We start from the raw sequence: 25,172 nt of genomic DNA on the forward strand, positions 1-25,172 counted from the left end.
GTCGGATCATCACATAATTGGCATATATATTACTCTTACAGAATTTCCACGTGGGCGAGGATATTGGAAATTGAATCAAAGCCTACTAGATGATAAATTGTTTAGAACTAGGACAGAAGAATTCATACTGACCTTTTCAGACATAACATAGGTACAGCAGATCCCCTCACTGTGATGATCAATTTGAAGAAAGTTCAATAGCAGTATATAACATGGTCGTTGTGGATGTTGTTTCAAAGTCTAACACAACGAAATATATCTTTTCTATTTCATTCAGCAAAGTGAATTATATTCTTCTTACTATAAAATCATATAATATAAAATAATGGCACGGGACTTATAAGCATATCTTGTCAGCTAAATGAACAAGCTTACAGCCTATGACATGGAGCATAGTTAGATAACATACAGTCGTAAATATATTGTAAATATATTGTTTAAATTACCACAGTGTGGCAGGGCCTTGTGAGATGCGACTGCCAATGGACCAGAGCTAGGAGGGGAGTCACGGTACACAGGCTCATTGATGCAGGATTAAGGTCCTACATTTTTTACTCATTACTAAATATCAAATCCAGATTTTACATGTAATATTTCACAAAGACCCAAGTAATGAGTAAAAATGTAGGACCTTAATTCTGCATCACTGAGCCTGTGTACCGTGACACCCCTCCTAGCTCTGGTCCGTTGGCAGTCGCATCTCACAAGGCCCTGCCACACTGTGGTCATTTAACCTCTCTTGGGTAGGGGGCAGTATTTTCACGGCCGGACTAAAAATATACCCAAATTAAACAGCCTACTACTCGGGCCCAGGAACTAGAATATGCATATTATTAGTAGATTTGGATAGAAAACACTCTGAAGTTTCTAAAACTGTTTGAATGATGTCTGTGAGTATAACAGAACTCATATGGCAGGCAAAAACCTGAGAAAAAAATCCAACCAGGATGTGGAGGATCTGAGGCTGTAGTTTTTTCAAGTGATTGCCTATCTAACACACAGTGACTTAGGGTTCATTTTGCACTTCCTAAGGCTTCCACTTGATGTCAACAGTCTTTAGAAAGTTGTTTGAGGCGTCTATGGTGAACAGAGAGCCAACAAAGGAAGTTGGAAGTTGTTGACTCAGGAAAGCACATGAGTTCATTGGCGTGCATTCACGAGAGGGGTAGCTGTGTTCCAAAACATTTTTCAAGACATTGGAATCGTCCGGTTGGAATATTATTGAAGTTCTAAGTTAAAAAGGCCCTAAAGATTGATGCTATACAACGTTTGACATGTTTGAACGAATGTAAATATAACTTTTTTAAACTTTTTGTCGTGACATTTTGGCCGTGCTTCCTACACTTGGAGTAGCTTACTGAACGCGCAAACAACAAGGAGCTATTTGGACATAAATTATGGACTTTATCGAACAAAACAACATTTATTGTGTACCTGGGATTCCTTGAAGTTCCTTCTGATGAAGATCATCAAAGCTAAGTGAATATTTCTAATGCTATTTATGATTTTAGATGACTCCAAAATGGCGGGTATCTGTATTGCTTGATGTCTTTTTCTGAGAGCAGTACTCAGATTATTGCAAAGTGTGCTTTACCCGTGAAGCTTTTTTGAAATCTGTCACAGCGGTTGCATAAAGGAGATGTTCATCTATAATTCTTTGAATAACAGTTTAATATTTTATCAACGTTTATGATGAGTATTTTTGTAAATTGTAGTGCTGATTCACGGACAGTATTGGAGGCAAAATATTTTCTGAACATCACGCGCCAATGTAAAAGTCTGTTTTTGGATATAAATATCAACTTGATTGAACAAAAAATGCATGTATTGTGTAACATGATGTCCTAGGAGTGTCATCTGATGAAGATCGTCAAAGGTTAGTGCATAATTTTAGCTGGTTTTCTGGTTTTTGTGACGCCTGTCCTTGCTAGGAAAATGGCTGTGTGGTTTAGCTAGCGTCCCACCTCCCCAAGAGAGGTTAAACAATATATTTACCTTTTTTTTATTAGAGTCAGCGACTATCCATTGAAGAGCACTGTATCCCATTGTTTATTGGACCCTAACTGTGTCCTCCTCTCTTGCAGGCAGGCAGGATGCGGGACAGGCTGTGTCACATGCAGACTATCAGCAAGTAGCAGGATGACTTTGAACCTGAGACAGAGCTGTATGGACCAGAATATGACGTGAACAAGGTGGAGATCACCCAGGAGGCTGTGGTCTTCCAGGCCTCTTTCTTTTCCTCCCCCACCATGGACAGTATCCTGGAGGAGGCCCACTCCATACGCCAGGAGATCTCCCTGCTCCACCTGGAGGTGGAGAGCCTGGTCAAGCACAATGAGCGCATTGGCACCACAGTCCACAGTCTGACCATCATCAAGCATGACTCCAACTCCATCACCAGGGGGATCCACCAGCATGGCGAAGCCCTGTACGTCAGACTCCAGGCCCTGGGGGTGCAGAGCTGTGAGCTGGAGGAGAAACACGGACCCAATGCCGCCATGTCCCGCATCGCCAACACCCAGCACGCCAACCTCACCCAGGCCTTCCATGCCACCATAGCAGGATACAACCAGGTCGAGGAGGCCCAAAGAGAAATGTGGAGCTCACGCTTCCAGAGACAGGCCTCTATCATGGGCAAGGAGGTGACCGAGAAGCAGCTGGACACGCTGACAGAGAATGGGGGTGAAGGCTGGGGGGAGCTGTCCCAGAGCCTGCAGACCGAGGGGCAGTCATCCCGCTGGGCTCTGTGTGAGATAAAAGGAAGGCAAAAGGAGTTGGTAGAGCTAGAGACCAGGCTGAGGGAAGTGCATGATCTGTTCCAGCAGATGGCCATGTTGGGAGGGTTGGGGGGGCACACAATGCAAATAGTCGGCTACAGTAAAAACTGTTGAGAAGCCTTTTATTCCTAGACTTGGCACTCTGGTACCGCTTGGCATGCGGTAGTAGAGAGAACATTCTGTGACTGGGATGGCTGGGGTCTTTGACAATTTTTTAGGGCCTTCCTCTGACACCGCCTGGTGTAGAGGTCCTGGATAGCAGGCAGCTTAGCCCCAATGATGTACTGGGCCGTACTCACTACCCTCTGTAGTGCCTTGCGGTCAGAGGCCGAGCAATTGCCATACCAGGCAGTGATGCAACCAGTCAGGATGCTCTCGATGTAGCAGCTGTAGAACCTTTTCAGGATCTCAGGACCATGCCAAATCTTTTTAGTTTCCTGAGGGGGAATAGGCTTTGTTGTGCCCTCTTAACCACTGTCTTGGTGTGTTTGGACCATTCTAGTTTGTTGTTGATGTGGACACCAAGGAACTTGAAGCTCTCAACCTGCTCCACTACAGCCCTGTCGATGAGAATGGGGGCGTGCTCGGTCCTCCTTTTCCTGTAGTCCACAATCACCTCCTTAGTCTTGATTACTTTGAGGGATAGGTTGTTATTCTGGCACAACCCGGCCAGGTCTCTGACCTCCTCCCTATAGGCTGTCTTGTCATTGTCGGTGATCAGGCCTACCACTGTTGTGTCGTCTGCAAACTTAATGATGGTGTTGGAGTCGTGCCTGGCCATGCAGTCATGGGTGAACAGGGAGTACAGGAGGGGACTGAGCACACACCCCTGTGGAGCTCCAGTGTTGAGATCAGCGTGGCAGATGTGTTGCTACCGACCCTCACCACCTGGGGGCAGCCCGTCAGGAAGTCCAGGATCCAGTTACAGAGGGAGGTGTTTAGCCCCAGGATCCTTAGCTTAGTGAGGATCTTTGAGGGTACTATGGCGTTGAACGCTGAGCTGTAGTCAATGAATTGCATTCTCACATAATTGTTCCTTTTGTCCAGGTGGGAAAGGGCAGTGTGGAGTGCAATAGAGATTGCATCATCTGTGGATCTGTTTGGGCGGTATGCAAATTGGAGTGGGTCTGGGGTGTCTGTGATAATGGTGTTGATGAGAGCCATTACCAACCTTTCAAAGCACTTCATGTCTACGGATGTGAGTGCTACAGGTCTGTAGTCATTTAGGCAGGTTCCCTTTGTGTTCTTAGGCACAGGGACTATGGTGGTCTGCTTGAAACATGTTGGTATTACAGACTCAATCAGGGACATGTTGAAAATATCAATGAAGACACCTGCCAGTTGGTCAGCACATGCCCAGAGCACACGTCCTGGTAATCCGTCTGGCCACGCAGCCTTGTGTATGTTGACCTGTTTAAAGGTCTTACTCATGTCAGCTGCAGAGAGCATGATCATACAGTCGTCTGGAACAGCTGATGCTCTCATGCATGCCTCAGTGTTGCTTGCCTCGAAGCGAGCATAGAAGTGATTTAGCTCGTCTGATAGGCTTGTGTCACTGAGCAGCTCGTGGCTGTGCTTCCCTTTGTAGTCTGTAATAGTTTGCAAGCACTGCCAGATAAGACAAGCATCGGAGCCGGTTTAGTATGATTCAATCTTATCCCTGTATTGACGCTCTGCTTGTTTGATGGTTCGTCGCAGGGCATAGCAGGATTTCTTCGAAGCTTCCGGGTTAGAGTCCCCCACCTTGAAATCGGCAGCTCTACCTTTTAGTTCAGTGCGAACGTTGCCTGTAATCCATGGCTTCTGGTTGGGGTATGTACGTACAGTCACTGTGGGGACAACATCCTCGATGCACTTATTGATAAAGCCAGTGACTGATGTGGTGTACTCCTCAATGCCATCAGAAGAATCCCGGAACATGTTCCAGTCTGTGATAGCAAAACAGTCCTGTAGTTTAGCATCTGCTTCATCTGACCACTTTTATATAGACCAAGTCACTGGTGCTTCCTGCTTTAATTTTTGCTTGTAAGCAGGAATCAGGAGGATAGATTTGTGGTCGGATTTACCAAATGGAGGGCGAGGGAGAGCTTTGGAGTACAGGTGATCTCAATTTTTTTTCCCTCTGGTTGCACATTTAACATGAGGGGTTCTTGGCTGAGATGAGATAAACTGCCAGAAGGAAAACCGGGTCTACAGCGCTTCACAAATCTGGGCTTCATGGGAGAGTGGCGTCTCGGAAGCCTCTGCTGCCAAACAGGCAAATGACAGCATGCCTGGAGTATGCAAAAAGGCATGTGAAAGACACTGAGATCATAGGGCAAAATATTATGTGGTCTGATGAGACAAAATTTGAACTTTTTGGCCTGAATGCAAAGCACTATGTCTGGAGAAAACCAGGCACAGCTCTAACACCATCCTTACTGTGGTGCATGGTGGTGGCAGTATCATGCTATGGGGATGCTTTCAACAGTATGGACTGGGAGACTGTTAAGGATAGAGGGAACAATGAATGGAGTTAAATAAATGCAACTCCTTGATGAGAACCTGCTTCGACCTTACCCTTTGAACACACCGACTGCTTCATTGCATCACTGCTGCATAACATTTTGCGCAGCTAGGCAACTATACTGATGCAGGTACCTTTTGCAGCTGGTCACATGCAGTTGGACACATGGAGGAGAGAATCATTTTCGCAGTATCCTCAAAACCGTGTCTTTTTGACACAATTGCTGACAGCTACAGGGGCATAAACACAAAAAATGCTGCTTGGAGGCAAGTGTCCACGATAGTAGGATTGTCAGGTCAGTTTAGTAGTGAGCTTGTGCTAGATGTGGCTAGTTAGCTAGCTAGCTAACCTAGCTTGCTAACCTAGCCAATGAGGTGTGTGTGTGAAAGAAATAGTCCAATAAATTATGCTAGTTACTACCCCTGATAACTTTACCAAATAATCATGTTTGGAAGAGTTTTACTTACACTTGTATGTTTACTTCTCAATATTAATGTTGGTTTTAATTTGGAGTTTTCTTAGCAGTTGTACAATCATCACGAATTGAATTCTGGGGTGTTACAGGCTCTGGAGTGAACATAATTGTACACTCGCAAACTCAATCAAAATGAGGGCTGAGAGGCTTACATTGATAACTTCCCTTGCTTGGCTAATCATTTGGCCCAACAACAAAGATGGCCGCGGGGATTCCCCCTAGGGCACAAGGCTAGGGTAAGTGGAGGGTGTGTTTTGTTATGAGTTTGAAACGCAGCCCTGGAATGTCTTAATGAACAAGAATGTGAAAGTCCTTAAGTCGCCCAGCAAAAGCCCAGATTTGAATCCCTTTGAAAATCTGAGGAAAGACGCTCCCGATTTAACGTTAAGATAGATCGGGAGTGGTGGTTCACAGCAATCTTCAAGTCTTTCCACAAAAGAAAAGATCTGCAAGGAGTAATTGGAGAAAATCCCCAAATCTAGATGTGCAAAGCTCATACAGACATACCTAAAATGACTCAAAGCTGTAATCAGCGCCAAAGGTGCTTCTAAAAGTATTGACAAAGGGCCATAAATAATTATGTAAATTAGATATTTCTGAATTTCATTTTCCAAAAATGTGCAAACGTTTCACTTTGTCAGTATTGGGTATTGTGTGTAGACGGGTGAGAAAAAAAATCTATTTAATCCATTTTGAATGCAGGCTGTAACACAACAACATGTGGAATTAAGTCAAGTGGTATGAATACATTCTGAATGCCCTGTATTTATTTATTTAACCTTTATTTATATATGCATAGTCACTTTAACTATACATTCATGTACATACTACCTCAATTGGACCGACCAACCAGTGCTCCCGCACATTGGCTAACCGAGCTATCTGCATTGTATCCCGCCACCCGCCAACCCCTCTATGCTTCTGCTACTCTCTGTTCATCATATATGCATACATCTAGACGTTCCGCTAGCGGAACACCTGCTCCAATATCCAATGATAGGCGTGGCGCGAATTAAAAATTCCTAAAAAATACAAAAACTTCAATTTTTCAAACATATGACTATTTCACAGCATTTTAAAGACAAGACTCTCCTTTATCTAACCACATTGTCCGATTTCAAAAAGGCTTTACAGCGAAAGCAAAACATTAGATTATATCAGCAGACTACCCAGCCAGAAATAATCAGACACCCATTTTTCAAGCTAGCATATAATGTCACAAAAACCCAGAAGACAGCTAAATGCAGCACTAACCTTTGATGATCTTCATCAGATGACACACCTAGGACATTATGTTATACAATACATGCATGTTTTGTTCAATCAAGTTCATATTTATTTCAAAAAACAGCTTTTTACATTAGCATGTGACGTTCAGAACTAGCATACCCCCCGCAAACTTCCGGGGAATTTACTAACAATTTACTAAATTACTCACGATAAATGTTCACAAAAAGCATAACAATTACTTTAAGAATTATAGATACAGAACTCCTCTATGCACTCGATATGTCCGATTTTAAAATAGCTTTTTGGTGAAAGCACATTTTGCAATATTCTAAGTACATAGCCCAGCCATCATGGGCTAGCTATTTAGACACCCGGCAAGTTTAGCCTTCACCAAAATCAGATTTACTATAGCAAAAATGTTATTACCTTTGTTGTCTTCGTCAGAATGCACTCCCAGGACTGCTACTTCAATAACAAATGTTGGTTTGGTCCCAAATAATCCATCGTTATATCCGAATAGCGGCGTTTTGTTCGTGCGTTCCAGAAACTATCTGAAATGGTAAATCAGGGTCGTGCGCATGGCGCAATTCGTGACAAAAAAATTCTAAATATTCCATTACCGTACTTCGAAGCATGTCAACCGCTGTTTAAAATCAATTTTTATGCAATTTATCTCGTAAAAAAGCGATAATACTCTGACCGGGAATCTCCTTTTCGGCAAACAGAGGAAAAATCACAAAGACGGGGGCGGCCAGGGCACGCGCCTAAGCCCACTGTCCCTTGATCGGCCACTTGAGAAAGGCGATAATGTGTTTCAGCCTGGGGCTGGTATGACGACATTCAGGTTTTTCCCGGGCTCTGAGCGCCCATGGAAGACGTAGGAAGTGTCACGTTAGAGCAGAGATCCTTTGTAAAAGAAGTTCAAGAAATGGTCAGACAGGCCACTTCCTGTAAAGGAATCTCTCAGGTTTTGACCTGCCATTTGAGTTCTGTTATACTCACAGACACCATTCAAACAGTTTTAGAAACTTTGGAGTGTTTTCTATCCAAAGCCAATAATTATATGCATATTCTAGTTACTGGGCAGGAGTAGTAACCAGATTAAATCGGGTACGTTTTTTATCCAGCCGTGAAAATACTGCCCCCTAGCCATAACAGGTTAACCATATCTACATGTGCATACTACCTCAATCAGCCTGACTAACCGGTGTCTGTATGTAGCCTTGCTACTTTTATAGCCTCGCTACTGTATATAGCCTGTCTTTTTACAGTTGTTTTACTTCTTTACTTACCTAATGTTCACCTAACACCTATTTTGCACTATTGGTTAGAGCCTGTAAGTAAGTATTTCACTGTTAGGTCTACACCTGTTGTATTCGGAGCGCGTTACAAATAAACTTTGATTTGATTTGATTTAACCAGCCGAGTCTTAAGAACAAAATACACTGCTCAAAAAAATAAATGGAACACTTAAACAACACAATGTAACTCCAAGTCAACCACACTTCTGTGAAATCAAACTGTCCACTTAGGAAGCAACACTGATTGACAATAAATTTCATATGCTGTTGTGCAAATGGAATAGACAACAGGTGGAAATTATAGGTAATTAGCAAGACATCCCCAATAAAGGAGTGGTTCTGCAGGTGGGGACCACAGACCACTTCTCAGTTCCTATGCTTCCTGGCTGATGTTTTGGCCACTTTTGAATGCTGGCGGTGCTTTCACTCTAGTGGTAGCATGAGAAGGAGTATACAACCCACACAAGTGGCTCAGGTAGTGGAGCTCATCCAGGATGGCACATCAATGCGAGCTGTGTCAAGAAGGTTTGCTGTGTCTGTCAGCGTAGTGTCCAGAGCATGGAGGCGCTACCAGGAGACAGGCCAGTACATCAGGAGACGTGGAGGAGGCCGTAGGAGGGCAACAACCCAGCAGCAGGACCGCTACCTCCGCCTTTTTGCAAGGAGGAGCAGGAGGAGAACTGCCAGAGCCCTGCAAAATGACCTCCAGCAGGCCACAAATGTGCATGTGTCTGCTCAAACGGTCAGAAACAGACTCCATGAGGGTGGTATGAGGGCCCGACGTCCACAGGTGGGGGTTGTGCTTACAGCCCAACACCGTGCAGGACGTTTGGCATTTGCCAGAGAACACCAAGATTGGCAAATTCGCCACTGGCGCCATGTGCTCTTCACAGATGAAAGCAGGTTCACACTGAGCACATGTGACAGACGTGACAGTCTGGAGATGCCGTGGAGAACGTTCTGCTGCCTGCAACATCCTCCAGCATGACCGGTTTGGCGGTGGGTCAGTCATGGTGTGGGGTGGCATTTCTTTGGGGGGCCGCACAGCCCTCCATGTGCTCGCCAGAGGTAGCCTGACTGCCATTAGGTACCGAGATGAGATCCTCAGACCCCTTGTGAGACCATATGCTGGTGCGGTTGGCCCTGGGTTCCTCCTAATGCAAACAATGCTAGACCTCATGTGGCTGGAGTGTGTCAGCAGTTCCTGCCAGAGGAAGGCATTGATGCTATGGACTGGCCTGCCCGTTCCCCAGACCTGAATCCAATTGAGCACATCTGGGACATCATGTCTCGCTCCATCCACCAACGCCACGTGGCACCACAGACTGTCCAGGAGTTGGCGGATGCTTTAGTCCAGGTCTGGGAGGAGATCCCTCAGGAGACCATCCGCCACCTCATCAGGAGCATGCCCAGGCGTTGTAGGGAGGTCATACAGGCACGTGGAGGCCACACACACTACTGAGCCTCATTTTGACTTGTTTTAAGGACATTACATCAAAGTTGGATCAGCCTGTAGTGTGGTTTTCCACTTTAATTTTGAGTGTGACTCCAAATCCAGACCTCCATGGGTTGATAAATTGGATTTCCATTGATTATTTTTGTGTGATTTTGTTGTCAGCACATTCAACTATGTAAAGAAAAAAGTATTTAATAAGATTATTTCATTCATTCAGATCTAGGATGTGTTGTTTTAGTGTTCCCTTTATTTTTTTGAGCAGTATATAAACGCAACATGCAACAATTTCACAGGTTTTACTGAGTTACAGTTCATATAAGGAAATCAGTCAATTGAAATAAATTCATTAGGCCCTAATCTATGGATTTCACGTGACTGTGAATACAGATATGCATCTGTTGGTCACAGATACCTTAAAAAAAAGGTAGGGGCGTGGATCAGAAAACCCGACACATCTCCTTTGCATAGAGTTGATCAGGCTATTGATTGTGGCCTGTGGAATGTTTTCCCACTCTTCTTCAATGGCTATGCGAAGTTGCAGGATATTGCTGGGAACTGGAACACGCTGCCATACACGTCGATCCAGAGCATCCCAAACATGCTCAATGGGTGACATGTCTGGTGATTATGCAGGCCATGGAAGAACTGGGACACTTTCAGCTTTCAGGAATTGTGTAAAGATCCTTGCGACATGGGGCTGTGTATTATCATGCTGAAACGAGGTGATTGAGGCGGATGAATGGCTAGACAATGAGCCTCAGGATCTCATCACAGTATCTCTGTGCATTCAAATTGCCATCAGCAAACCACTCGCCCACACGACGCCATACACGTGGTCTGCGGTTGTGAGGCCGGTTGGACATACTGCCAAATTCTCTAAAACAACATTGGAGGCAGCTTATGGTAGACAAATGAACATTTAATTCTCTGGCAACAGCTCTGGTAGAATTCCTACAGTCAGCATGCCAATTGCACTCTCCCTCAAAACGTGAGACATCTGTGGCATTGTGTTCTGTGACAAAACTGCACATTTTAGAATGGCCTTTCATTGTCCCCAGCACAAGGTGCACCTTTGTAATGATCATGCTGTTTAATTAGCTTCTTGATGTGCCATACTTGTCAGGTGGATGGATTTCCTTGGCAAAGGAGAAATACCCACTAATAGGGATGTAAACAAATTTGTGCGTATGGAACATTAATGGGATCTTTTATTTGAGTTCATGAAACATGAAACCAACACTGTTTCGTTTATATTTTTGTTCAGTATACAAAGATGGCCTGGCAGATATACACAAATAAAAAACAGTAGTAACAAACACTGGAAGCTGTCCTTGGCAGCATATAAAAAATATTATTAATCATAATAGTAGTATTGTCAATGGCAATTTGTACGCCCCTTGGACCAAACATGTTGATCAATCACCCAGTTCCTTTTTAATCCAATATAAATCAGATGTACTTCAGACCACCATCACAGATTAGGCATATTGATTTGTTGTTTTGTTATTCCCTCCTGATAAGAGTTGTTTGTCCTTAGAGGTCTGATGACTTAATTGATTCATCACAGTCAAGTAAAATAGCTTTTGTCAAGCTAACAGACACTGAGGAAGTGTGTAATGATGTTCAAATACTACATAGTACTTGACTTCATATCAAACCTGTGCTCTGTACCAAACTACACTATAGGATTCCATTTAGAACAGACTCTGCATTCCTGTTCAGCCTCCACCCCCCAGTGTTGACATGCACTAAAGCACCTTTTCTCCTCTATGTATACATTTAAGGGTCATTGGTGACGTATACATTTATTGTAAAGTGAAACACATACATTGAGTATTCTATACAGACAGTATATGTTACAAGGAATAGAGACTAACAATAATGCCATCCTAAATTACAAAATACAATAAGGGTCAATGGTAAAACCATATCTTTGTCCAGCATGAGACATTGCATCCAACATTTTTTATTAATTAATCTTTATTTTGGGCACAACACACACATACAGCTTTCAATGAGCACACGTGTCAAGTTACACAGGTGTGTGTGTAGGAGAGTCTGTTCATATTCACACGTTTCCTTCATGCCTCTCTGTGTTGTACAGTATTTCTTACTTTATTAAAGTGCCAGAGCAGCCACCAGAGGATTCTGTGAAGCCAGCATGGAGAAATCAGAGCCTTAGTAAAAAGTAGTCAGAATCTGACCATGTGTATTAATGGCTTTGGGCATAGTCTCATCCCTACCCCTACATTGCTTTCAGAGTCTTAAAGGTAAGGGGTAAACCAAGGTCACCAAGAAGTACTCTGATCTGGATAAATATATCAGTGAACCCGTGACCTCTGACTCACTTGGTCTGGTTCAGGTTCTGGTTCAAGTCAGAGGTTTTTGTCCCAGCCGGAGAACTCCTCATCAGCCAGAGCCTGGTCGAAGGGGAAGCGATCAAAGTTGATGTAGCACGGACCCTGGAGGAAAAGAGGGGGGGAAGGGGAGCTCATATCATTGGCTGCCTGGGAATGACGGTCACACTGGATATGACAGTTAACAAATGGCAGCTACTTAAGGACAAAACACATTTACTGAGGTCCAAAATAGGGGAGGGTTATCAAACATATTTTTTTTGCTTTGGGGAGGGTTGTGTTTTTTTTATTGGGCACAGGGGAGGGTAGTGTGTTTTTTCCCTGGTTTACATTAGCTCTTTTGCAGATTTCTTATATAATTTCTTCCATCCTAGCCAAATTTCCTTATCTGCTTGCATGCGCCTCCCATACATTAATGTACACTATGCTTTTCCACGCGCTAACTTTTACTATACCATAATATTGTCAACCAGTCTAACTGTCTATCCTGCCCTCTATCCACCATTCATAGTGTCACACCCTGATCTGTTTCAACTGTCTTTGTGCTTGTCTCCAACCCCTCCAGGTGTCACCTATCTTCCCCATTATCCACAGTGTATTTATACCGGTGTTCTCTTTTTGTTTGTTGCCAGTTAGTTTTGTACGTCAAGCCTACCAGCAGTTTTCCCCTTGCTCCTGTCTTTTTCGAGTTTTCACGGTTTTGACCATTCTGCCTGCCCTGACCCTGAGCCTGCCTGCCATTCTGTACCTTGTCACACCACCCTGGATTATTGACCTCTGCCTGCCCTGACCCCGAGACTGCCTGTCGTTCTGTACATTTTGGACTCTGATCTGAATTACTGATCTATTCCTGCCCTTGACCTGTCGTTTTGCCAGCCCCCTGTTCTATTAATAAACTTTTGTTACTTCGACACTGTCTGCATCTGGGTCTTCTCCTGAAACGTGATACATAGTGACAATAGTGGTAGGTGGATCATTTGTCCAGACCTGCGGTAGGCTAACTAGCGATCATACCACGCATAAAAGCATTCAAAGCTGCATCAATTATCATTATGAATCCACAAGAACAAATAGGAATAACTGATATCCACCTGAGAGGCCAGGTGCATCATTGTGCATAAAAGAACAGTGAAGACATGCAGCTGAAAAAGCTCCCCTATTGATCTTGTTTAGAGCCAGTACAATTATCCTGCCTAGACAAGCCTTCCACACCAAAATGCTATGAATAATTGCATTGTTGTTTTCAAGTGAGTACAAAATTCTACTCTTGGTTGCAGTGAAAATGCCATTTGAATAACGACGCAAAAGCCATGTGATTTGAATATTTCACTACATTTCTACTGTGTGATTTTAGGTATGCTCCTTCTAATTCTCTCTCTCTCTCTCTCTCTCTCCCTTCCCCCCCCCCCCCCCCCCCCAGGGGACCTGAGCCCTAGCACCATGGCCTGATGACTCCTGGCTGTCCCCGTCCCCAGTCTAACTGGTCCATCTGGTCGTGCTGCTGATCCAGTTTCTGCACTTCTGCCATTGGCTATGGAACCCTGACCTGTTTCTCTCTAGGTTTATTCCTAGGTTGCTGCCTTTCTAGGAAATGTTTTCTAGCCACCGTTCTCCTACATCTGCATTGCTTGCTCTTTGTGGTTTTAGGCTGGGTTTCTGTATAAGCACAACTGCTGCTGATGTAAAAAGAGATTTAAAAATACATTGATTGATTCACCAGCAGCCCCAAACATCTAAAGAATAAACTACAGACCAGCCAAAACAAGCTTGTAAGAATTGTACTCCCCCCTCATAGTCATAAGGAAGTCGGGCACATTTTTGTCTGTATATCTGTAATGTGTCTGCATGTCATTGTATATTTATCTAACAAATATGGACCACAATAGACATAAGTCCCTGAATGTATTGTGCAATCCCAGTCACTTTTAAACATCTTTGTAATGTGTGTATATGTATTTCTTTAGGACAAATAAAATCTATCAATCCAAATTTGATGAATGGCAAGAGACATCTGTTACAAAATAACAAAACGTTTAATGACATTCAGAGATTGTCAAGCCAAGTCTTGGATACTAGGTAGGCCTACAAGGTAGGGAGGGAAGTATTTTCTGTTTGTCGAGATTTACATAGTCTATTTCAAATCAAATCAGATTTTACTTGTCACATACACATGGTTAGCAGATGTTAATGTGAGTGTAGCAAAATCCTTGTGCTTCTAGTTCCGACAGTGCAGTAATATCTAACAAGTAATCTAACTATTCACCAACAACAACCTAATACACACATCTAAATGGGTGAATGAGAATCTGAACATTTATGTATAAGCAATGGCCGAGCGGCATAGGCAAGGTGCAATAGATGGTATAAAATACAGTATATACATGTGATATGAGTAATATAAGATATGTAAACATTATTAAAGTGGCATTATTTAGAGTGACATTGTATAAAGTGACTAGCGATCCATTTATTGAAGTGGCATTGTTTGGGTCACAATATAGGCAGCAGCCTCTCTGAGTTGGTGAATGCTGTTTAGCAGTCTGATGGCCTTGAGACAGAAGCTGTTTTTCAGTCTCTCAGTCCCAGCTTTGATGCACCTGTACTGACCTAGCCTTCTGGATGGTAGCGGTGTGAACAGGCAGTGGCTCGGGTGGTTGATGTCCTTGATGATCTTTTTGGCCTTCCTGTGACATCGGGTGCTGTAGGTATCATGGAGGGTAGTTTGCCCCCGGTGATGCGTTGTGCAGACAGCACCACCCTCTGGAGAGCCTTGCGGTTGAGGGTGGTGCAGTTGCTGTACCAGGCTGTGATATAGCCTGACAGGATGCTCTCGATTGTGCATCTGTAAAAGTTGGCAGGGTATTGGGGGACAAGCCAAATTTCTTCAGCCTCCTGAGGTTGAAGCGGTGCAGGTGCGCCTTCTTCACCACACTGTCTGTGTGGGTGGACCATTTCAGTTTGTCTGTGATGTGTACACTTAGGAACTTTCCACCTTCTCCACTGCTGTCCCTTCGATGTGGATAGAAAGGGTGCTCCCTCTGCTGTTTTCTGAAGTCCATGATTGATTTAAATGTTTTACTCACATCAGCCAGGGAGAAGTAGAGGTGGGGGCGCAGTCCTTGTTAGCGGGCCGCGATGGTGGCACTGTATTATCCTCAAAGTGGGCAAAGAAGGTGTTTAGTTTGTCTGGAAGTGTGACGTTGGTGTCCGTGACGTGGCTGGTTTTCTTTTTGTTGTCCGTGATTTCCTGTAGACCCTGCCACATGCGTCTCGTGTCCGAGCAGTTGAATTGTGACTCCGCCTTGTTCCTGTACTGGCAGTTCGCTTGTTTGATTGCCTTGCGGAGAGAATAACTACACTATTTATATTTAGTCATATTTCCAGACCTCTTTCCATGGTTAAAAGAGGTGGATCGCGCTTTCAGTTTTGCGTGAATGCTGCCATCCATCCACGGTTTCTGGTTAGGGTAGGATTTAACAGTCAGAGTGGGCACAACATCTCCAATGCACTTCCTTATAAAAGCACTCACCGAGTCAGCGTATAGGTCGATGGAAAAGCACGGTGGCGGAAATGATTCCGACAACATATCGCGAGAGAGACATTTTTCCGTGAAGCAGAGAATGTTACAATCTCTGATATCTCTATGGAAGGCAACCCTTGCTCGAATTTGTGGTGTTGAAAACGCAAACCAATATTAAAGTCCTCGAAGACGGTATGCTTAGTTTATTGTTTGTGCATTGGCACAGAAATCTGTTGGTGAAAAATGAATTTCATATATTTTATATAATTATAAACATGGCATCAAAATCATTGTCTGCTGCCGGCTCTGATCGTAGTGTAATGAAACAGGCAGGGACAGTGAGCCCGTCTGTGGTGGTCGGTGAACCCTCAACCTTCTGGCTTGTAGCCCTGCATGGCATCGACTGTGCCACAAAAGCATGCTGAAGTGGCAAAGTCAATATTCATGTTTATAAACACAGGCTCGATACTGTTATTTGTATTTGTGGTCACCGCCCCCCACCAGTACATTTCTGACTATCCCTTACCAATCAATCTGTAAGATCAATGTTACTTGATCTTTAGAAAGTGTGAAAACCTATTGCAGGAAAAATGTGTTCACTAAAAAGACAACAGCTGTTGAAAATAAATTTGGGTTGACTCGTGGCCTTTGGGAAACCGTAGGTGTAAGAGTCCGCTGTGGTGTTAATACGTCGCTGCATCAAAACCTTTCTTGTGGTGGTGGACTGCTATGTTATAGGGGCAAAAAACCCTGGTTCGAATCCAGCCTGTATCACAACCAGCTGTGATCGTGGAAGCAGAACAACTCTGTCTCTATATAGGCAGGCCTTTTTTTACCATTCATCCAGAATGAGCAGCAGCAATGTTTAGCTACATACAGACCATTATTGGATTTCCCACAAGAGAGTAACAGTTAATTTATTTAACCAGGCAAGTCAGTTAAGAACACATTCTTATTTTCAATGACAGCCTAGAAACAGTGGGTTAACTGTTCAGGAGCAGAACTACAGATATTTACCTTGTCAGCTCAGGGATTTGAACTTGCAACCTTTTGGTTACTAGTCCTGCGATCTAACCATTAGGCTACCCTGCCACAATGTGATTGGATGTTAATTACTTGACTAGGCTACATATTTGACATAGATGGTTTATTTTTATTTTTTTTGGCAGTGAAACGAGGCTACTAAGGTGAGAAAAACAAATCTAAATAGACTATTTGAAAATGTCAATCACATTTTTATTTGGCATACCCCGACTATTGCGTGTAACCCAGTTTAGGAATAGCCATTATAGACCATATACTGTATAAACTAATGTCCCTATAAATTATAAAGTATTCATACCCATTTATAAATCCTTCGAAGGACACCTTTAAAGTTACCTGCTGTGGCTAGACTGACCTTGCGTATGAGTCTGATTGTAGGAGCCTCCACCTGGCCCACACGCAGCTTGTGCCAGTTCATACTGCTGAACCACCTAGAGGGGAACACAGGAAATGGGGAGCGGGTGAGAGTCCTCAGAGAGAGAGAGACCAAATAATGGGTCATACACACTGGACGGTTGGGTCATCATTGTTACCTGTGATGGCGTACATCTTTAATCCCATTCTTGGTGTTTCCCAGCCTCTGACCCGGCCGAGGCCTATGGGCCATAACACAACATCAACAACCAATCAAAACACTTACACTTAACTGAGACAGAGTTAGAACAGCACCTAACACCCCAGAACACAGGGTGGCCCATCTCTCACCTACACAGTTTACTGATGAGGGACTTGGCCCCCTCGCCCATGTAAGGGGGGAACTTGAGCACCCCATCCAAAATTTTAGGGTAGATCTTTGCAGGCTCAGAACTGGAGAATGGAGGGCTGAAAGGTAAAACAGTCTGAGGGTAAAACAGTATTTTAGATAATACTTTACTAAAATGAAGAATTGTTAACTGAAATACCTATCTGCTTTAAATCTTTCTGTGTGGATGTGTACAGTACCTCCCCACCAGCAGCTCATAGACCAGGATACCCAGGGACCAGAAGTCAGCAGCGAAGTCGTGTCCCTGGTTCTGGATGATTTCTGGGGCCATGTATTCAGGAGTACCACAGAATGAGTAGGTCCTATCACCGTGCACTAACTCCTTAGCAAAGCCAAAGTCCACCTAGGTGTAAAAACACACACATTCAAACCCCCACACATACCCAAAACACAGAGTTATGAATGCATAAACTATTTGGCGTTGCAAGTACATAGTCTCTTGTGACATACATTAATGTTCATAGCTGGCCACTTCACATGAAAGCAAGATTTCCTTCTGGATGCCGAGATTAGAAGGCACGTACACAGAAACATATGACAAGAGAGAAAAAGTACAAGAGATTGAAGCAATGAAAGAGGGAAAGCGTAATGTAGCACCTACCAGTTTAACGTAGCCCTTGGCATCCAGCATCAGATTCTCAGGCTTGAGGTCTCTGTACATGATGCCCTTCTTATGGAGGTAAGCGTAGGCCTCCACTACACAGGCAGTGCAGAAAACAGCAATGGGCTCATCAAAACGTCCACTGTAAAAAACAGAGACAATGCAGATAATACAGTTTTGATCTTAATTAAATGTCTTGAAGAATCTACAACCTCAGTTGTGTTCATCTGAATGAGAACACTTAGGGGGATTTCACTCCAAAATGGTTTGGTTAGTTTTTTTCAAAACTCTGGTGCATTTACTCCCTTAGTTCGGCACTTTGGAGCTCATTAAACAGTGCATCATGGTTCACTCAAAAACGGTGGTCTCGGTCCGATTTAATTCGTACCGTGGTGTGGTTCGCTGCTGGTGAGAACGCAGTCCGGACCAAACACAGGAAAAGAACCAGAGTCGCACATTATTATTGGTTGTTGAACTCCCAGCATTTTATGAAATGCACGCAGCATCATAACTTCAGATCTCTGAAACATTCTGTGAGTAGCAACGCATTTATAAGTGTATCCGATGCTCCCGCAATTTGTTGGAAAACCAAAGCGAAAGTAATATGAAGATTGGGAATCACAAGTGATGCTTCATTATAATCATAAATGGAGAAACGTGAGAATGTTTGTCCAATAGCAAATTACTTGCATGGACACGTGGTTTTGTTCAGACATTTTTGTTCATTTGACATTTGGCAATGTGAAACTAATGGAATCAAATGAAAAAAATACAATGTAAGAAATAGTCAAACTCTGATTCTATAGCTCAAAACAATGTGTGAAAACGTCCTTAGTCAGCCATGTTTCCTCACACTTCTTTGAGCTTGGTCCAGATCTCCCCTCCTACACAGAACTCCATAATCATGTAGATGTAGCGAGTGTCTTTGAAGGCAGCATGGAGCCTGAACATCAAGAGAGAGAAAACAGGATTAAAGCTGGTACAGTATCCTCAGTCCTCCTGGATCTTTGAGGGCTACAGCAGTGTCTGCTGATTTCCCATTATATTTCATGGTACTTAAGTGACCAATGAAAGCCATCGATTGACAAGGGAAGAAAGAGGATTTAAGTGTGAGCTTAAATAATGATGCTTCTATGTTAAAGGTTAGAGGTCAGCGGTCACCTAACACCCCACAATCACCTGACAATGAAGTCACTCTTGATGGCTTTGAGGATCCTCTTCTCAAACAGGACGTGCTCCTCCTGTCGCTTGGCAACAATGTGTTTCTTACTGACCCGCTTCATGGCAAAGTACTTTCCATGATGCAGAGTGGTCACCTGCGGAAAACAACAATAACAACAACAAAAACAGTTATAAACTATTGATCTAAAAAGAGCCATTTAACATTGAATTTAGCTTTCTAGCATGTTAAAGAGGACAGTAAGCTTTCATCAGTTGATAATCCGAAGATTGTGTGATCTGTTTTATTAGACTTCAATGCAGCCTTTGCTGCTTCCATTAACCTGTTAGGGCTAGGGGGCAGTATTTGCACGGCTGGATAAAAAAAATGTACCCGATTTAATCTGGTTACTAATCCTACCCAGTAACTAGAATATGCATATACTTATTATATATGGATAGAAAACACTCTAAAGTTTCTAAAACTGTTTGAATGGTGTCTGTGAGTATAACAGAACTCATTTGGCAGGAAAAACCCTGAGAGATTCCTTTACAGGAAGTGGCCTGTCTGACCATTTCTTGAACTTCTTTTCCATCTCTATCACTTACTAAGGATCTCTGCTCTAACGTTACACTTCCCACGTCGTCCATAGGCGCTCAGAGCCCGGGAAAAAACAGAATGTCGTCATTCCAGCCCCAGGCTGAAACACATTATCGCCTTTCTCAAGTGGCCGATCAAGGGACACTGGGCTTATGTGCGTGACCCGACCGCCCCCGCCTTTGGGATTTTTTCCTCTGCCGAAAAGGAGATTCCCTGTCGGAATATTATCGCTTTTCTACGAGAAAAATGTCGTAAAAATTGATTTTAAACAGCGGTTGACATGCTTCGAAGTACGGTAATGGAATATTTAGAATTTTATTGTCACGAATTGCGCCATGCGCGCGACACTTCTTTACTATTTCGGATAGTGTCTGGAACGCACGAACAAAACGCCGCTATTCGGATATAACGATGGATTATTTTGGACCAAACCAACATTTGTTATTGAAGTAGCAGTCCTGGGTGTGCATTCTGACGAAGACAACAAAAGGTAATCAAACTTTTATAATAGTAAATATGATTATGGTGAGTGCTAAACTTGCCGGGTGTCTAAATAGCGAGCCCGTGATGCCTGGGCTATGTACTTAGAATATTGCAAAATGTGGTTTCACCAAAAAGCTATTATAAAATCGGACATATCGAGTGCATAGAGGAGGTCTGTATCTATAATTCTTAAAATAATTGTTATGCTTTTTGTGAACGTTTATCGTGAGTAATTTAGTAAAATGTTAGCGAATTCCCCGGAAGTTTGCGGGGGGTGTGCTAGTTCTGAACGTCACATGCTAATGTAAAAAGCTGGTTTTTGATATAAATATGAACTTGATTGAACAAAACATGCATGTATTGTATAACATAATGTCCTAGGGTTGTCATCTGATGAAGATCATCAAAGGTGAGTGCTGCATTTAGCTGTCTTCTGGGTTTTGGTGACATTATATGCTGGCTTGAAAAATGGGTGTCTGATTATTTCTGGCTTGGTACTCTGCTGACATAATCTAATGTTTTGCTTTCGTTGTAAAGCCTTTTTGAAATCGGACAGTGTGGTTAGATTAACGAGAGTCTTGTCTTTAAATAGCTGTAAAATAGTCATATGTTTGAGAAATTGAAGTAATAGGATTTTTAAGGTTTTGAAAATCGCGCCACAGGCTGCCAGTGGCTGTTACGTAGGTGGGACGCAAGCGTCCCACCTAGCCCATAGAGGTTAAGGGGAAACATTTAAATGTCTTGGAATGGCCTAGTCAAAGCCCAGACCTCAATCCAATTGAGAATCTGTGGTATGACTTGAAGATTACTGTACACCAGCGGAACCCATCCAACTTGAAGGAGCTGGAGCAGTTTTGCCTTGAAGAATGGGCAAAAATCCCAGTGGCTAGATGTGCCAAGCTTATAGAGACATTCCCCAAGATACTTTCAGCTCTAATTGCTGTGAATGGTGGCTCTACAAAGTATTGACTTTGGGTGGGGGAATAGTTATGCACGCCCACGACTGAGGCAAACAGTGGACTGTTGCTCCCAAAACGCCGTAGCCCAGGTGAGTGCCCTCCCGGACATGAGGTACGCTATTTTTGAGCGGTTCGAGGGGAACGAAGTAGTCTGCAGCTCGAAGATGAGGGACCACTGGAAGAGAAAAGCCTGGCAGGATCCAGAATCTCCAGCGTAGCGCTCCAGAGGAGGTAAGTGAGTTTTTCGGGACACCGGGGTAAGCCTGGAAGAAGCGTTGCTGGTGGCGGGGTTTCTGGGGGATTACTGTTGTGCTTGCTGCCTAGTAAGGAATCCTCAGAATTGCTCCAGCAATGTATTGAATGCATGGTCATGTTCTTCTGCACTCCATAAGGCTTTGCAGTAACTCCTCATGTCTTCCAATGTCAAGGCAGGCAAAGAGTTGTAACCCAAATCAGATTCAAGCAGGTACAGGACAGCAGGCAGGATCAGGGTCAGGACAGGCAGAAAGGTCAGAACTGGGAAGACTAGGAAAAACTAAAACTAGAGCACAGGAAAGACGGGAACACGCTGGTGGGACTTGATGGGACAAGATGAACTGGCAACAGACAAACAGAAAATGCAGGTATAAATACACAGGGGACAATGAGGGGAGATGCGAGACACCTGGTGGGGGATGGAGACAAGCACGAATACAAGTTAAACAGATCAAGGGTGTGACAAATACTTTGTCTGGCATGAGACTCTAATGATGATTCGAAAAAAGTCGCTTGAATGGCATGAGCTGCGCTTTGTTTTTTTTGCGCAGGCTTTACACACTCCAATAGTAACTAGATAGCAATAGATAATGCCTCAAATTTCACAGCGGCATACCCTTTGTGGCAGTAATGCACCCTAAAAAAATCCATGCCTTTTACAGCCGGGAGTGCTGCGTGGTGCCCTTCTCCCTGTGTGCGTCGCAATCTGAAGCGTCTCTCACTCACACGGCTCTCTGTCACGTGACCGGGTCTTTCTCACAGGCTACAAGTTAAGACAGACACATCGGGGATGCAACTGCATGCGTCCTTATCCAATTCCGAGGTGCATATTGAAGATATTGGAAGAAACTTTCACATTTACTTTGTCAGCTAACAAGAAGAGTAGGCCTAACGAACAGCAAAAGCACTATCCTATTTCAATCTACGATCCCCCATAGTACAAAAGTCTACCTATACTATTCAGTGCGAGAAATAAAATTAAAACATTTATCTTCCCCATACTTAAAACTCACACGCTACGAATTTATGCCAGTTAGGCTCTACACCCCTTGTAAAGCGGATTAATGTGCTTAATTTTAAGTTATTTGGACACTTTTGTTGCGATACAAACCTTATTAAAACATATAGGCCTATGGGCTAGGCTACATGAGGCGTGCGACTATGATTGAACAAGTCACAAAAAAGGCATTGTTTCTTATGCTGGCCATCATTCACAAGTGATAATATATAATTAACAAGTGATAGGCTAATATTGTCACCCATCAGACTATTCTTGACTTATGTGTCTTTACATATACTAAATATATACTAAATAATATGGTGACTTTGATTTAGAATGGACAATTATCATGCACCTGTATCGAAACAGGGGCAGCGGGAAAAATACATGTCATCTATGAAATTAAATAGCGACAGGAGGACGCATTTCCCCGTGGTTTATTTTCATGCCAGACAGGTAGGCTATGTGCTTAAAATTAGGAAAGTTGAGAAATAAATATAGTAGGCCTAGCCTATAGAAAACTGATGGAATTCTCCTCTTTTTATTAGCGGACATCACTCTGTATAGCCTATAGAAATGTTGCGCAACATGAGCTCATGGGTTCTCATGGAGTGTTTGATTGGATTTCCGAACACATTTGCATTGATGTCAGAGAGATTAGAGGGACAATAGAGTGCTGAGTACCAGGCAGTTAGTACGTTTGGTATGCTACTAATGACCGGCAGCAGAATCACAGCTTGGAGAAGCCTAATTACCGTGACTAAACCATCATGTGGAATTTGACTGCCTTCAAGACTCGTGACTGCTGGTGTGGCGGTAATATGGTCACCGCAACAGCCCTAACCTCAACCCAATTGAGATGGTTTGCGATGATTTGGACAGCAGAGTGAAGGAAAAGCAGCCAAAAAGTGCTCAGTATATGTGGGAAATCCTTCAAGACTTTTGGAAAAGCATTCCTCATGAAGCTGGTTGAGAGAATGCCAAGAGTGTGCAAAGCTGTCATCAAGGCAAAGGGTGGCTACTTTGAAGAATCTGTTTAAATACTTTTTTTACTCGTTTTTGGTTACTACATGATTCCATATGTGCTATTTCATAGTTTGGATGTCTTCACTATTATTCTACAATGTAGAAAATAGTAAAAATAAAGAAAAACCCTGGAATGAGTAGGTGTGTCCAAACTTTTGACTGGTACTGTAAGTATTCACAACCCTGAGTGGGTATATGTTCGAATCACATTTGGCAGCAATAGCAGCTGTGAGTCTTTCTGGGTCAGTCTCTAAGAGATTTGCACACCTGTATTGTACAATCTTTGGCCATTATTCTATTCAACATTTTTCAAGCTTTGTCAAATTGGTTGCTGATCATTGCTAGACAACCATTTCCAAATCTTGCCATACATTTTCAAGCAGATTTAAGTCAGAACTGTAACTGAGGAATTCCACTATGGATTTGGCCTTGTGTTTTAGGTTATTGTCTTTCTGAAAGTTAAATTAATCTCCCAGTGTCTGGTGGAAAGCAGACTGAACCAGATTTTCCTCTAGGATTTTGCCTGTGCTTAGCTCCATTCTGTTTATTTTTTATCGTCAAAAACTCCTCAGTCCTTAACGATAACTAGCATACCCATAAAATGATGCAGCAATCACTATGCTTGTAAAATAGAGAGTGGTACTCAGTAATGTGTTGTATTGGATTTGCCCTAAACGTAATACTTTGTATTCAGGACAAAAAGTGAATTGCTTTGCCATATTTCTTTTGCTTTAGTGCCTAGTTGCAAACAGGGTGCATTTCTTTGAACATTTTTATTCTGTACAGGCTTTCTTCTTTTCACTCTGTCAATTAGGTTAGTATTGTGGACTAATAGCCATTCAACTCTGTAACTGTTTTAAAGTCATCACTGGCCTCATGGTGAAATCCCTGAGCGTTTTCCTTCCTCTCCGGCAATTGAGTTAGCAAGGACTCCTGTATCTTTGTATTGACTGGGTGTATTGATGTCACGCCTACTCCCACTCCCCCTCTCCAGCGCACCTCATCGCCAATCTACTAACCACCAGCCCTGGCAACCATTACTACGCACACCTGCTCCCCATCATTATGCACACCTGGACTTCATCATCACCTTGATTTACCTCTCCTTTATTTAGCCCTCAGTAGCCTCAGTCTTTAGGCAGTATTGGTTTGTTTTGATTCACGGTCTGTACCCTTGTCATGTTTATCTGCATATATCATTAGTGAACTCACCTTCTTCACCTGCTTCCTGACTCCCTGCGTATATGGAACAATTGATACACGATACAAGTGTAATTAATAACTTCACCATGCTCAAAGGGATATTCAATGTCTGCTTTTTTATTTTTACCCACCTACCAATAAGTGCCCTTCTTTGCGAGGCATTGGAAAACCTCCCTGGTCTTTGTGGTTGAATCTGTTTTTGAAATTCACTAATCGATTAAGGGATCTTACAGATAATTCTATGTGTGGGGTACAGAGATGAGGTAGTCATTCAAAAATCATGTTAAACACTACTATTGCACACAGAGTGAGTCTATGCAACTTATGTGAATTGCTAAGCAAATATTTACTCCTGAACTTAGTTAGGTGTGCCATAAGAAAGAGGATGAATACTTATTGACTCAAGACATTTCAGCTTTTCATTTTTTATTACTATTAAACATTTCTAAAAACATTA

At 43.1% G+C, this 25,172-nt stretch overlaps 2 protein-coding genes across 6 annotated transcripts in view; one reads left to right on the forward strand and one right to left on the reverse strand.

Moving 5' to 3' along the window:
- The first annotated feature begins 2,249 nt into the window (after window positions 1–2,249).
- Window positions 2,250–4,372, forward strand: LOC106571771 (syntaxin-11-like). The gene is made up of 2 exons (XM_014145225.1): window positions 2,250–2,842; window positions 4,366–4,372. Exons 1-2 carry the CDS (start codon window positions 2,250–2,252, stop codon window positions 4,370–4,372), a joined length of 600 nt encoding a protein of 199 aa, XP_014000700.1.
- A 6,563-nt stretch (window positions 4,373–10,935) lies between these two features.
- prkg3 (protein kinase cGMP-dependent 3) overlaps window positions 10,936–25,172 on the reverse strand; it is a 29,630-nt gene continuing 15,393 nt past the window's right edge. For 2 of the 5 annotated variants that reach the window (XM_082961927.1, XM_014145183.3), the window contains 8 exons: window positions 19,210–19,346; window positions 18,884–18,973; window positions 18,031–18,172; window positions 17,609–17,772; window positions 17,372–17,488; window positions 17,200–17,262; window positions 17,022–17,097; window positions 10,936–12,207 (listed from right to left, as the gene is read on the reverse strand). In XM_082961927.1, the coding sequence (XP_082818053.1) occupies window positions 12,121–12,207; window positions 17,022–17,097; window positions 17,200–17,262; window positions 17,372–17,488; window positions 17,609–17,772; window positions 18,031–18,172; window positions 18,884–18,973; window positions 19,210–19,346 (876 nt within the window). In that variant the 3' untranslated portion in view covers window positions 10,936–12,120. The remainder of the gene's footprint in view (window positions 12,208–17,021; window positions 17,098–17,199; window positions 17,263–17,371; window positions 17,489–17,608; window positions 17,773–18,030; window positions 18,173–18,883; window positions 18,974–19,209; window positions 19,347–25,172) is intronic. The other 3 variants (XR_014380646.1, XM_082961928.1, XR_014380645.1) reach the window with 3 other exon arrangements.

Source organism: Salmo salar, chromosome 15 (genome assembly GCF_965601325.2).
Source record: "Salmo salar chromosome 15, fSalSal1, whole genome shotgun sequence".
NCBI classification, from domain to species: domain Eukaryota; kingdom Metazoa; phylum Chordata; class Actinopteri; order Salmoniformes; family Salmonidae; genus Salmo; species Salmo salar.